At 38.8% G+C, this 14716-nt stretch overlaps 1 protein-coding gene across 2 annotated transcripts in view; it reads left to right on the forward strand.

Annotated features, from left to right (window-relative positions):
- UBE2D3 (ubiquitin conjugating enzyme E2 D3) overlaps positions 1-12428 on the forward strand; it is a 30165-nt gene extending 17737 nt beyond the window's left edge. Inside the window, exons 2-8 of one of the 2 annotated variants that reach the window (XM_006126894.4) lie at positions 3322-3385; positions 3484-3515; positions 7268-7345; positions 7594-7699; positions 9305-9398; positions 9919-9968; positions 11120-12428. In XM_006126894.4, the coding sequence (XP_006126956.1) occupies positions 3322-3385; positions 3484-3515; positions 7268-7345; positions 7594-7699; positions 9305-9398; positions 9919-9967 (423 nt within the window). In that variant the 3' untranslated portion in view covers position 9968; positions 11120-12428. The remainder of the gene's footprint in view (positions 1-3321; positions 3386-3483; positions 3516-7267; positions 7346-7593; positions 7700-9304; positions 9399-9918; positions 9969-11119) is intronic. The other variant, XM_006126895.4, reaches the window with a different exon arrangement.
- Positions 12429-14716: the final 2288 nt, after the last annotated feature.

A 14716-nucleotide genomic window follows, 5' to 3' on the forward strand; every position in this document is an offset into this window, starting at 1 on the left:
ATCCACTGACAGCTTTGAGACACCGGTTGGGTACCCCCTAGAATCCAATGCAGTTGATCATACATGTCATGTTTGCAGCTCTGACCCAGACCAACCGTTTGCTTCGGGTACAGAATGGACCTCCTTGGTCTGGTTTGCTCGGTACCTGACTAAGGATGTTACAGGTAATTTATTAGTCAAGTAATCAATGGAATTTCCTACTCAACTAGTCAATAGGCACTTGCGCGTTCTTCCTTTGAAGCGTATAACAGCCCCCCAGCAGGGCTGTTGTACATTTCAGAAGAGGAATGCGGAACTCCGCGTGCAGCCCGGGGCCAGTGCCAAGTCCCACTGACTTTGGGCTTCACGTGGGCACTTGGCTCTTGCGCATTTCAAAGGGTAAGTGCCCACATGAAGCCCAAAGTCAAAGTGCCTGAGTGGAGCCTGGAGTCCGCAGGACTTCCCGCTGGCCCTGGGCTGCACATGGTGTGCTGCCAGCTTTGAAATGCACAAGTGGAGCCTGGGGTCAGTGGGGGACTCCCCAGCTGACCCCAGGTTCTGCGTGTTTTTCTGGGGTCCAGTTGTGCCACCAGGCGACAAACCTCGCTTGCTCATCAGCCTTGCTGATGGCCCTGCTGCCTCCTGGCCTCACCAGGCAGCTCCCACTCGCGCGTTCCTGGCCCCACCACTAGGCAGCCCCGCTAATGGGCTCTAGCCCTGCTGCAGGGCTCCCAGCCACCATCCCTCAACTGGACACTCTGGTTCTGGGACATCCGCGGCCCTGCCGGACCAGGGATGTTGCCGGACCAGAGATTTTTGGTTAAGAAGTTCAACCTGTACACCTGTCTGAGCACCTTTTATTTTGATGTGGTACTGCTGGGTGAAGGTCCCTGATGTATCCTTTTTCTACATATCCTATGTGATTTTAGGCATAGATATCTGCATTTCTTTTGCTCTTTGAAGTTCTCCCTGCACAGATTCCTCTCCCCACACAGCAATCAGATCCAGGATCCCCTTTAAACACTTCATGTTGGAGCTCATTTGCAATCCAGAGCATTTCCATTCAGGTGTGCTATTGAGGTGTTTTGCTTGCTCTGCTCACCATGCTGACCACACAGGAAATGAAATTCAGATTTTTCAGGGGCTTTTCCTGTGTACCTGGAGAGCAGCAGAGTTGAAAGTGTTGGCCAGAGCAGTTGTGTTGGGGCACCATCGGACATTTCCTGGAGTCAATAACGTCAACTTTCACTGCACTATGTCTGCACTACACCAAAGTCAACCATGCAAGGGTACAAAAATAGGTATTAACCACCTCCAAAGTCGGTCAAATAAGCTTTATGGTGTAGACTTTTTTTTTAGAAAATCAGCATAATGAAGCTAACTTCAACCTAAACTCATAGACCAGGCCTCAGAATGATAGCAGTATTAGTCTATATTCGCAAAAACGAGACCTATTGTATCTTCAAATCTAACATTTATTTGGGCATGAGTTTTCGTGGGCAAAAACCCACTTGAGATGCAATAATCAATCAGCTTCTTAAATCTTTGACATATAAGAAAGTGCTTGTCTTTAGAAATTTGTGGTGCAGTGGACATGATTTCTAACTCTAATCCATTATAGAAAGGTGGCTATTTTGCTTTTCCTGTCCTTGTAGTTTCATATCTTAAAAGGTTAGCTGTAAAGTCTTTTTAAAATCCTTCTACAGTATTTTAGGGTACTAAGAATAAGTAAACTGACTTACTTTTGACTACATAAATGACAGTTGAGACAATCTTTCAATGCAATTCAGGACTCCCCCACTGGCCCTGCGGCACCTCAGCATTTGAAATATACAAGAGCCCTAACTGGGTTCTTGTATGTTTCAGAATGAAGCTCCCCCTCCCCCCGCTCCCATTGGGGCTTTCTCTTTCGAATTGTAGCAAGAGTCCGGTAGGGCTCTTGCTACAGTTCGAAGGCGGCGCACCCTTATAGATTAATCCAATAGTAGATGGAAATCCAATCAACTACTCAGTTAGTTAGTTTAAATTTAACATGCTTAAGAACATCTGTGAAATCTTGAGATTGAGACTTCTGTTTTTCTGCATGGTCTCACATCTGCTGTAGGCTAACAACTTTATTCTAAATCCCTATTTTCATTTTCATTTTTGTGATGATACTATAGCAGAGAAATTCTGTCTTAAGATTTCTCAGGATTTTAAAAACATTCTTCTGTGAAATTGTTGCAATGTTGAATATATATTTTTTTAAAGCATGTTTTATTCCTTTTGTAATCTTTGTCCTTTATAAGGTGAACCGAAGAGACTGGTTGGCTAGTGATCAGAGTGAGCGAGACCCAACACCGTATATAGGATGTATTTTACATGCTGGTGAAGAGGAATCATAGAATCCTAGGGCTGGAAGAGACCTCAGGAGGTCATCGAGTCCAGCCCCCTGCCTAAAGCAGGACCAACCCTAATTAACTCTTCCCAGCCAGGACTTTGTCAAGCCAGGACTTAAAAACCTCTAGAGATGGAGATTCCACCCTAGGTAACCCATTCCAGTACTTCACCACCCTCGTAGTGAAATAGTTTTTCCTAATAGCCAACCTAGACCTCTCCCACTGTAATTTGAGACCATTGTTCTTTGTTCTGCCATCAGTCACTACTGAGAACAGCCTCTCCATCTTCTTTGGAACCTCCCTTCAGGAAGTTGAAGGTTGCTGTCAAATCCTTCCCCCCCCCCCCCCCCCCAAACTCTACTGCAGACTAAATAAGCCTGAATCCCTCCACCTATCCTTGAAGGTCTTGTGCTTCATCCATCTAATCATTTTGGTTGCCCTCCGTTGGACCCTCTTCAGTGTATCCACATCCTTTCTATAATGGGGGCCCCAGAACTGGACACAATATCCAGAGGCAAGCAGATGTGCTGCTGCTCTGAATAGAAATGATAAAATTCCATTTTTTTGAATAGCATGAAGCAATTTTACTGTTACTTATTCTTTGTCCCTTGAGAGGTTAAGTATTTTTAAAGAAGATAATCTTAGAAATTGGACTTGAGTTAATTCTTCATGCAACTTCTTTTTTCACTTGGGGTATCTAAAAGCTACAAATAGTAATTGTTGTTGTTGATTTTCTAAATATCAGAACTTAATTTACTAACTTATTTAAATTGCAGGGATAGCAAGTCTTGTTAGCAGGTTCTTTAGTGAAGACATTTCCAATACCAGCAACAACTGTTTTTGTTGGTAGCCTTACCAAATCATTCTCTTTATCCAGGAAAAACAGTTTAAGGATTTTATGTACATCCAGTTGAACAGTGGCTATAGCATATTCATTCACACTCTCTGAATGTTTTCTGTTTAGGAACTTAGTGACTTAGCCCGTGACCCTCCAGCACAGTGTTCTGCAGGTCCAGTTGGAGATGATAGTAAGTAATATTAATAAATGTTTAAATGTAATTTTCTTATTCAAAAAGATATTTAGTCCTAAGTAATGACACTGAGTTTTTTTTCCTTTTTTTTTTAGTGTTTCATTGGCAAGCCACAATTATGGGACCTGTAAGTATCCTGACTCCTGTAAATATTAATCCTAACTTGAAATAATTTTTGTTAAACAAGAACAGTCTTCAGAATTCTATTTAGACACTTCTAAAAATGCTAGTTTTGGGAGTGGAGGGGAGAAAAGTGAGTTTAGTTATGTAGATTCCTCATTATGGGTGTCTCACTTCCATAACATGACATGTACATGAATTAAAATGTCCTGCAGAGCAATGCACGGTTTTGTCATTTTGTCATGTAGAATTTGTAATGCTAAACAGCTTCTGTAGTTCTGATCCTCCATGGGTCTCGTCTGCACGCAGAATTTCAGCTGTCAATGTAGCTGCCCCTGGTACAAATTCTTAAACCTAGTCTATACTAGCGTGCCCCACCCCCTTCTCCCACCGTTGACCAGATCTGTCACTTCAATTATATAAATAATGTAGATGAAGTTGATGTACTTACTGCAGTGTCTTGCATGCGGTAAGGTCAGTGGAGACTGCCCTTCTGATGACGCTGGTTACTCTTCTCGTTCTGGTGGAGTATCAGTGTCGAAGGGAGAGTCCTCAGAGATTGATCATGTGTAAGCAGATGGGGTGGATCAATTTTGGCAGTGTAGATCCCCAGTGTGGTGGAGAGAGCTCTTAGTGTTGAGGAGAGAGAAGTTTTGGACTGGTGTAATGTACCATGGTTTCAAGCACTTCTGTAAAGATAGAAAAGTTCCTTGAAGTGCAAAGTTCTGTATGCATATAGGAGGAAAATGTGCTGTGCATGCTTACTATGTATTTTTAAACTACAGTGTGATTGTATAAGTTGATTAGAAATAAGCATGTCAGAATCCCCTTACCGTTATTGAGGATTTAAGTGCATTACAAGTTAGTTAACTAAAATCCTAAGTAATCTAACTTGTTCAAGACTCTAGCAGCAGGAAACCACATTCTAATATTAAAGCCTATCAAATGGGCAAACAACTTTATCAGGTTTTTCAGAAACATTCAAATTTGGACTAAAGAGTGATTCTTAATATGGTTAAAGATGCTCAGTTTACAGGGGGAGTGATACAACTGCCAGCTATGCGTAATCAACATGAAGACCTGTTTAATCTGCATTGCCCTAATTAATGGGATATGAGAAGGTTCTAGGTCACTTTCAGATTCTAGACTGTTTCAGGGCAGGCAGTTAGTTTAAAATTAAAAAAATCTGAGCAGACAATCTAGAGTCAAATGCCCATAAACCTTTCAGTGAGGCTTTTAGGTCATTGTCTAAACTCTGGCTGCAGCTGCTGTGCCATAAGGTGCCATAGTTATGCTGCTGTAACCCTGGATTAGGTGCAGACTACAGTGTCAGAAGGTTTGAGTGACAGCAGCTAGGTCAATAGAAGTGTTCAGGTGTAGACCAGGACTTAGTCAAATTAGAGTAGAACATCTTTATAAGAGCAATGTTAATGTTCTACTTTGATTTTGAGTGTCTCCAAATATAATTTAGGTATAATTTTGATACTGGTTAGTGCAGAGCTTCTTTTGGATGGCAAAAGAATCCTTTTTATTTTCAGTTCAGAGTTCAAATTCTGGTTTGTTCATACAGCTTAAGCATATCCCCTTCATGCAACAGAATATGTGCTTCAGAGAGGCCAGAAGGTTTGCTTGCTTAATAGCTATATTAAATACTTAAGTAAATTTGCAATATGGAATGATCTCCATTGTGTGTCATAAAGTTATTGTCTCTGCATGGTCACAGAGCACTAAAGCTACAGTTAGGCTTCAAATACAGAAACACATTTTCTTTGGTTCTTCCTCTTCCTGCTCATTCATGCGTGTGGTAAGGTTGGCGGAGGCGGCTGCTCTCTTGCTCTTTTCTCACTTAGTATTTGTGCTGTCAGTCTAAAGGCATTTATTAGTTATTTTATATTAAGATAGAATTTCCTAAAGCTAGGATAATTCTTAGTGGTCCTCTGGTGTTGTAGACCTCATACCTTAATAATAGGGTAGGTATTGGTAGTACAAATGACTTGACTTGTTCCATACCCGAGATCCACTAGGACACTGAATTCTAATAGTAGAGATTGAGTTTTCATTGTCAGTGAGGTATTAGGAAGCTTTCATAGTTTTTGTCTACACTTGTTCTAACCAGTTGTATGACTTTACTAAGACCTGCCTCTAGCATCTATTTAATAAAAGGGTTAAAGTAGTTCTTGAACTTCTCATTTGCCAGTTTAGCAGTTTTTCAGTGAATACTCCACGGTACATTTGATCTTTCAAGGCTGTATCGTTAGTGTCAACTTCAGCATTACATTTTTGCCCCTTGAGTTACCTATTGGCCTTTTGCTACATTGCTTCATTTGCAGGTATTAAATATATAAAATACTTAAATAAGATGTGGCTAGTCTGTGTATAAATGAGACTGGTTTTTAAACTATATAAGGTATGAAAACTAGATAAACAGAATAAAGCCAGCTTCAAGTATTCCTTAAAAGAAAGAATATGTAACTTGTTGTGACACGGGTAAAATTATCCTTTTGTGCTCAGTCCTGAGGCCAAGCATGTAAAACAAAAGGCTGTAGACAAACATTGTTTGTTCTTTCTTATCACTGAGGCTACGTCTAGTCTGCAAGCCTCTTTTGAAAGATACTTTCAAAAAAGCCTCTTTCGAAAAAGAGCATCTAGAGTACAACCAGTACTTTTGAAAAAGCAAGCCGCTTTTTCGAAAGAGAGCACCCAGGCAGTCTGGATGCTCTTTCAAAAAAGAACAGTTTGCATTACATAGCACCTTTTTTGGAAAGAGCACTACGGCAGCAGTCTAGATGCAGGGGAAGGTTTTTTTTTAACCACTCTTCCTCCCCCTCCCCCCAGGAGGGAAAACCCTGTAGTCTAGACACACCCAGAATATGCTGCTTTAGTCTGCAAAATTGGCATTCTAAGACGTTTTTATTAAAGCTTGTAATTTTTCTAAAACAGTTTTTCTTTTGTATGTTCCTCTCCCCCCAGATTAGTGTCTGCCTCATTCTCTACCTTTTTTTGAGAGTATATTCTACATGTTATCCTATTTCACCTGGTAATTCTACCACCATTTTTCCTGAGAACTTCCCCCCTTGAGGTTGTTCTCTCCCTCTCGACTGGGGAAGAAATTGTTTCCATGAACCTGGTTGTGAGTGTGTGTAACTTGGCCAAGGAGAAGAGGGAAGAAGCCTCTTTGATTTCACCATTGAGGCTAACTGGGGACAGGGATCCAGGCACATGGTGGGAGGGGGGGAAAAAACTGGAGGGCTAAACGGTGATGGTGGCTGAGACAGAATGTGCAGAAGCCTGGGAAGGACTCTGCTGCATTCTGCAATTGGCCTACAAACAGTTGCTACAACTGGCAGGGTAGTAGGGTTCAATTGCTTGTGGTCAGTCAGATACTTACTCCCCTCTAAGATCTTTTCACTCTAGCTTTCTCCTGACTGTCAGAGCTGTTGCAGTTTGGATACATAGGCAAATAGCTGAGGGAACTGCTGGGTGGAAGAAATTTTCAGGGCCAGACTAGCTTTGCTTTGAATTAAGGCTTTACAGAACACAGTTGTTTTAGGAGGAAATTGCTAGTGACCACTATGACTTGCTGCAGTCAGTTATCTAATTCCATCAATATTAAGCACAGGTATGATCAAAATTCAATGCTTATTGTGAATTAAACACCATCTTTGTGTTTAAGTGAATGATTTGCCTTGCTAATTCAATAGTACAGCTTCTCAAAGTTAATTCAGGAGTATATTTATGGTGGACATGTTTCTTCAACAGAATGACAGTCCATATCAAGGCGGTGTATTCTTCTTGACAATTCACTTTCCTACAGACTACCCTTTCAAACCACCCAAGGCAAGTATTTTTTTTTTCTTTGACACTAGTGCTCTTTAATGAACCAAGCATAGGAATGGAAATCAGGAATATCTGACTGTTAGGGCGTATCTAGACTACGCTAGACTTTCGGAAGAGGATATACAAATTCCACGGGAATACATATTTCACCAACGTCTTTCTGGTGCATCTTATCTATGTTTATGTATAACTCTGATATGCTAAATAGTGTAATTGTGAAACACACAAGTACTAATTTTTTCTTATAGGTTGCATTTACAACAAGAATCTATCATCCAAATATTAACAGTAATGGCAGCATTTGTCTCGATATTCTAAGATCACAGTGGTCTCCTGCTTTAACTATTTCTAAAGGTAAAGAAAATGTTACAAGTTTTATTTTTGTTTTGATACTGTAATTATTTTGCTTAGTTTTGCTTGGCACATTGCACTGATCTCTTGTTTGTACTCTAGCCTGATAATGAGAAGGGCATTTTGCATATATGCTAATAATTGGTTAGCTGGTTAAACATTGCTTAACTGGATAACCAGTTAAGGTGGGGGACATCATTCCAGCCTAATTGGGCCTCACCAGTTAATGATTAACCTGAACCAGTAAGCATCACCGATTAAGGTGATGCTTACTGTTTAACCTTTCACATCCCTACTTCTTATTGATTTCACCTTTTATTTAAAAAACAAAGCCAAAGTATAAAACTACATAAAGTTATTACTAAAGTCTTGACTGCTCACCAACGTGAACCATCACAGTTGAATCCCTGTGTGCACAGTTACTTTAAACTTTTTTCATTTTTAACCTGTTCCTAAGTGAATATAAACTGAAATAAGCCTTGTTTTAAACCAAAATAAGTGCTTATACTGCCTTTTTGCATTTAACTAGGTCTGTAATTTAAGTTGGTACATCTGTGCACATAGAAAAGTTCTGATTTCTTTGATCTGTCTAATGCTTTGCAGTTGCTAGTGGCTAGCATGGAATATTGCTTGCTTTGCGTATGAACTTAGTAATCAAATTTTAGATTGTGATCAGTACTATTTTATGGTTTTCCCTATAATGAATTTAACTCTTGAAACAAATTGGCTTCAAGAAAAGCTCTCGAGTTCACTTTTTGTGGTTGATCCCTCCGAGACCACCGTTGCATTAGCTAGCATAAGTAAGGGCTCCCTTATCTACAGAACTAGTGATCTGTATCAGTCCAAGAAGCAAAAACTAAGCTTGGGCTCTGAATTTGAATCTGCCATGTGATAATATGTTGTGTTGACACTATATCCTAGCTTGCTTGTTCTGTGCTATTTCTGAATTTTACATTTTAAAAACCACTCATGGGGAAATAAAGAATAAATTCTTTAAACAGTATTTCTCCATAGTCAGGGCTCGACAATTACTGTAATCTACTCCCCCTGTGGCGAGTCGATTACAAGCTGGCACAGCCGCGCAAAGCGGTCAGCACATGCGCAGCGGGGCTCGCCGCTGTTTGGTGAGCCCTGTCCATAGAAGTTTTACTTTAGTGTTTCCTTTTATCCTTTCACTATATCTAATTTGATCACACTAAATTACTGTATCTCTATTATAGAGAAGAAATCCCATCTGATTCCAATCCATTAATCACAAACATCTGTCTATGGAGGCGCTGATGGCTCAGTTGATTGCCACCATGGTACATTATAGTTTGGACTGTGTGACCTTTGTGTATATTTGTGGGACACTAAGAGCTGCAAGAGGGCTAGTTAAAACCCTTATAAATATATTTTAATGATTGTGAGTCACACACTTATCAGAGTTGGACTACCAAACTTACCTCTAAACTTACTCAGCAGGCATCATATACCTCGAGACTAATAAAACTTTTCTTTATAGTCTACTAAAGTTGTCATACCAAAGCAAATAATTATTTCCGTTGTATTTAGTTGTAATCTTTGTTCAAATTACACTGTTGAGCAACCTCTTTGGTTATTTTGCAGTTCTCTTATCCATTTGTTCACTGTTATGTGATCCAAATCCAGATGACCCCCTAGTGCCAGAGATTGCACGTATCTATAAAACAGACAGAGACAAGTAAGTACAGAATTACATAAGAATAATTTACTAGCATACTCTTTTTGTGTTTGAAAACAAAGGCGGGAAATGAATGAGTTACTTGTAATCTCACTGTCCTGGATTGGGTTTGTGGCATAAGTAGTAGTAATTTTTTGACTATGAAAACATGTACCTATGAAGAAGTGTATGGCATCTTTGACATTGTGGGGAGGTGTTTTACTAATGTTGCAGTGGTGTGTATTTGAAAGCTTATCTAAAATGATTGTCTTACTATTTCAGAGTCTCACAAGACTTTTCAAAGTATCAGGTCATATAAAGAGTCTAAAGTTTGAGGAGAAAAATTAACTTTGTAAATACTCTTGTGCCTTCTTGTGATAACTGCGTACTTTTTTTTCCATTTTGAAGCTTCCTGTTGGAGAAAGGGTTTATCACCTGTATAGAAACTTGTCAAATGTGGCTTTTATAGTTGTACTCAGACTTAAGTGAAATAGCTGCTGAAGTCTGTTTATATTAATATTAAATATACTTGTCCAATTAGGTACAATAGGTTAGCGAGAGAGTGGACAGAGAAATACGCTATGCTGTAGGGTAAGACTATTTGTACTTGACGGTGCATTTAACACAATGGGGACTGTCAGCACTTGAGTGCTGCATGCTTTAAAGCACCGGATTAACTAACAAAGATAATGGATTTCAGTTACTGAACCTGAATATTTAACAGCTTGATCTGTGATTAATGTGAAATGTATTGGCTAGTTACTATATCTCACAGACTCTTGCATGGCAAAGCAAATAAAGTGGTAGTAAGACACAGATTTCTTTTTTATGGATTGTTGAGGTTCTGAGACCTCTTATGCGCCTATTCTGGTAAGTATTTAACCAAACTGTGTAGAGACTTTAAGTGTGGGGTATAGGGATATGGTCTGTGTAGTCAAATCACTGGGTATAAATAAAAATGTGGTCCAAATTCAGACTCTGTATGTAGAGGCAAAATTTAGATGTGCTAAAAAAGGAAAAGTACTGTTGGATTGTTTTGCATGCTTGTAGAATTAGAAATTAACTTAGTTAACTGCATGCTTGTCAGTATTAACTGTTTCTATCAAATTCCTATAGACTAGTGTGTGTGACAGAGCCCTTTTTTTAATGTCCCATTTTAAAACAAACATTGGTTGCAATACACTCATATTTCTCTGTGCCTGGGCAATATGCTAATATGAAAAATGGAGTCCTGCATCACTCCCCCACTGAAATAGGAATTCTGTCTGGATGTAACTGAACATCTACCAATAACACACAATGACCGCAGGGTTCACCATCATCTCTAATCATAGCATGCAGTGTTCTTTGTACTTTGTTCTAAAACCAGGTTCCAAACAATGTATCTAGCATTTAATCTTCACCTTTTTTTACTTCCCATAGAATGCAACAGTCTGCTTCATAACATGCTTCTAGCAATTTACCTATTTTTATGTAATCTAAGTGTGTGTTTCAAATAGAACAAAAGCTAACATTGTGACATTAGATTTCTTGAAAATATTCTAGTAAGACTTCTTTTTTCAATAAAAGACCACATATGAAAGTGTAGAAAGAACTGAAACATCCAGTTGAAAGAAGTAAGCAGTAAATTTCTTCAGTAAAAAATTATTGAAAACTTTCTTCTAAAAGTAGTATATTAAATATCACTTGTCTCTGTGGTTGAACTGGACCTATTTAATGTGTGTTCATCCTTTTATTCACAGGTACAACAGAATATCTCGGGAATGGACTCAGAAGTATGCCATGTGATGATACCTTAAAGTCAGAATAACCTGCATTATAGCTGGAATAAACTTTAAATTACTGTTCCTTTTTTGATTTTCTTATCCGGCTGCTCCCCTATCAGACCTCATCTTTTTTTTATGTTTTGTTTACCTTCTTCCATTCATGCACATGCTCATCTGAGAAGATTTTTAGTTTTTCCAGCTTTGGACAATAACTGCTTTTAGAATCTATAAAGTAGTTACACAAGAACAATTGCCCAACATTCTGAATTTTTTAAAAAAAGGAGCATGTGTATTATGTGGCCAATGTCTTCATTCTAACTTGGTTATGAGACTAAAACCATTCCTCACTGCTCTAACAGATACTGAAGATATCACCTGAGGGGAGGGGAGATGGATGTTCAGTTTTCTCACATCAAAGGAAGTAACATTGCAGTAACACATCCATCCTGTTTTGAATCTTCCAGTGTTAGAGATCTGAGGTTTTATTATATGCTTATGCTCATAACTGACATGGCTGAAGAATTGGTACAGAATCTATAGCATCAGAACAGAAAATGTGATGTATCCTATGCATGTCAATAAAAGAATGACCAGTTCTTGTTCTACAGAGAATGGAAATTGGAAGTCAAACATCCTTTGTATTCCAGAATAGGGTCTCAGTTCATTTTTGTAATTCATTTAAATTTTCTTAGGAGTCTTGGAGCTATTAGTTAATCTATCTTCCAGAACACTGTTTAATATAGCACTGAATAAATGAAGCAAGTTGTCAGTGGAGGAGTGATCAACTAATAGCTCTGCTAGTAACTGAATTATTTTCTTCAATAAAGTTGCATAAACCAATGAGTTAGCTGCCTGGATTAATCAATATGGGAAACAAAATCTTTTGTAAAAGCAAAGCTGGTTTTTGTATATACTGTTGGGATTTGCCTCATTGTTTGACATCAAATAATGATGTAAAGTTCAATAGAGTGAATCTTTTGCCATTTTCAGTTATAATACTTGGTCTGTTGCAGGTTGACACATTGATCAGCCTGATGTATGCAGAATTAATAAGCTAACCTTGTAGTGTAGCCTTAGTGTGCTATACTTGGTACTGGTAGCCCAGAGTTCAGGGATGAACTTGGGACCCAGCAGATCTGAAGTGGTGTATTGTGGAGGCATTTCCAGATGCACCCTGTTGCTGACTGAGACGTTTTTCACCTTGTACACATGATAGCTGAAAGATCTTAATGTGGGAGTAATAATGGGGCAAAAATGCAAAATAAAGTACTGTTTTGATGTGGGAGTTGTCATGAGGCTGTGTTGAAGTGACTTTACTATGTGGGATGTTTGTTATCCATTGAAAAGGACTTGTTCTGCTATGCTGCCATTTACATTAATGAATATTTTAATACAACCGACATTTATTTCAGGTGACAAAACGTGAATGAATAGAGTCATTGCTATTAGATTTTTTTAATTTGACGAGAAACACTATCTTATGCCATTAGTTTCTTTCCTCTTCAGCAACAAGGGCATTATTAATCATCTTTCTCTTTTCTTGTCATCTTCCTCCATAGATCTTGTTTTTTGTCTCCATTCTTACTGTCCATAGCTTCATTTTTTTCCCCTAGTCCTGTGCTATCAGTTTGTTGTGCATCTGTGACTTCTCTCTGGCATCACTTTTTGCACTGCTTATAGTTTATGTGCATTCTAATTCTTGTCTCCACATGGATATGGAAAGCTAGATGTAAAATAAATGTTAAACCTTAACTTTTATAAAATATTTGAATATGTAGTTTGGTACATGGTTTGTTCTCATTTTAAAATAGAGGTGCAATTGTGATTTTTACAACAATCTAGTTTGCCTAATACTCCAGGAATCATTTAAGAAATGGTTAGATCCATGCTCTATTACAAATATTACTCATTCAGTAACTGGATTTTCGTGATGTTCTTTTCCTATTTCTACAGGATATAGATATATCTGATTTTTGGGGATCAGAATGCTTAAAGATTCAGTTCAAATTAAAGTGTTAGCTGAGCTTTGCAATTTAAGATTGAGGAGACTGGGCTCAAAATGCTTGTAAGATGTGAAACAGATGTTGCTCAGGCAGGTGTCTTTATTGCTTGAGTGTCCATTTGATACTGTAACTGTCCCTCTCCCAGATACAATCTATGCCTCTTTACACAAGTTATGGCCTTGTTTTAGGAATTAATAGGTGAAATTTGTAGCCTGTTATACAGGTCAGGTTAGATGATCCTTCTAAATTTAAGAATCTATGAATTGTGTGAGCCTGAGTAAAGAATCTAGCTGGAAGACAATGAAGTGCCCTGATTCAGAAGAGAGAAGTTGCATCCTGTTAAGATTGTGAGGTTATTTTCAGCCTCTTACTGCCACAGGAAAAATGCCTTGGTCCTCAATCTATCCAAGTGATTCATCTGCCAATGCGCCTACCCTCCAGTAGAAGCTGGATTAGCTATGTTAAAATGAGGAAGCATTGTGCAGAATTAAGTGCTTACAACAGAGATCATTAGAAGTTTGACATTCTTCTGTTGGTCTTTGTCAATTAAGTGAAAAGTCCATGTGAAATTTTGCTACTTGTGGGATGTCAGCCAGTGCAACCTGAACTGTGTTTTTGTGTGAATGTACAGTGCATTTCCATAGGAACATGTCAATTTCAACTAAACTTCAGCTGGAAACCTGCCTCATTTGCTGCCAGTTTGCCTGTGTAGCTCCTTGGCAAGTTCTCCCTGTGAGTGAGTGAGCATACTTTTTATTCTAGAAACACCAAACATTCTCATAGCATAACAAGAATGTTTGGTGTTTATCAAGCTTTTTTTCCCTGAAATCTCAAAACTTTGTGTAGAACTGAAATTGAGTTTCCCAGCCAGCCCTAAGTTGTAAGTCCAGGACTGTGTGTATAATAATGGAAGTAGCTTCTATGTGCTGAAGCTAAATTACTATTCTAAGGCTTACAATGAGTAGAAAAAATATAACCTCAATATTCTAAATTACTTGAATACAACTTCCAGTTAATCTGCTGTCGTAATAAAAGTACCAAATCAGTACAGGTCAGAATTTTGTCATTTTTATGACATCTTGAAGAAACTGCCAGTTCAATTATGGTGTTAAACTCCTACAGTAACTTGCCTGATAGGCAGAAATAATGCTTAGAGCAGGCACTTTTTAGTAGGTTTTAGACTAGCACAGTACTTATTTTTGTAAGAAAGGTGTCTGTACTCTGGGGCAAGCTTGTTGAGCAAAAAAAATCCCCTATGCTGGGGGCCGAAATGTGGTCACAACCCCTTTAAGAAACACAACACTGTGCTGGGACCTGGGAAAAAACACCACATGTCCTGAGCAGGCTTCTGTCAGGAGCCAGCCTGCCCCAGGAAAACATGTGCTGGTACACATGGGGAAATCCCATTCCTTTTCTGTGGGAAAATAAGTGACGGTATGCTGTTCCGGGCCATACTGTCAGAAAAAAAGCCCTGGATTAGTAACTGCCAAAGCCCAGTTACAGTAGATCCAGTCTGGTACTGAAGGAATCACCATTTAAGACCACAGATTACCAAAAGACTTGATTTCAT

Source organism: Pelodiscus sinensis, chromosome 4 (genome assembly GCF_052426305.1).
Source record: "Pelodiscus sinensis isolate ZL-2025 chromosome 4, ASM5242630v1, whole genome shotgun sequence".
NCBI classification, from domain to species: Eukaryota; Metazoa; Chordata; order Testudines; family Trionychidae; genus Pelodiscus; species Pelodiscus sinensis.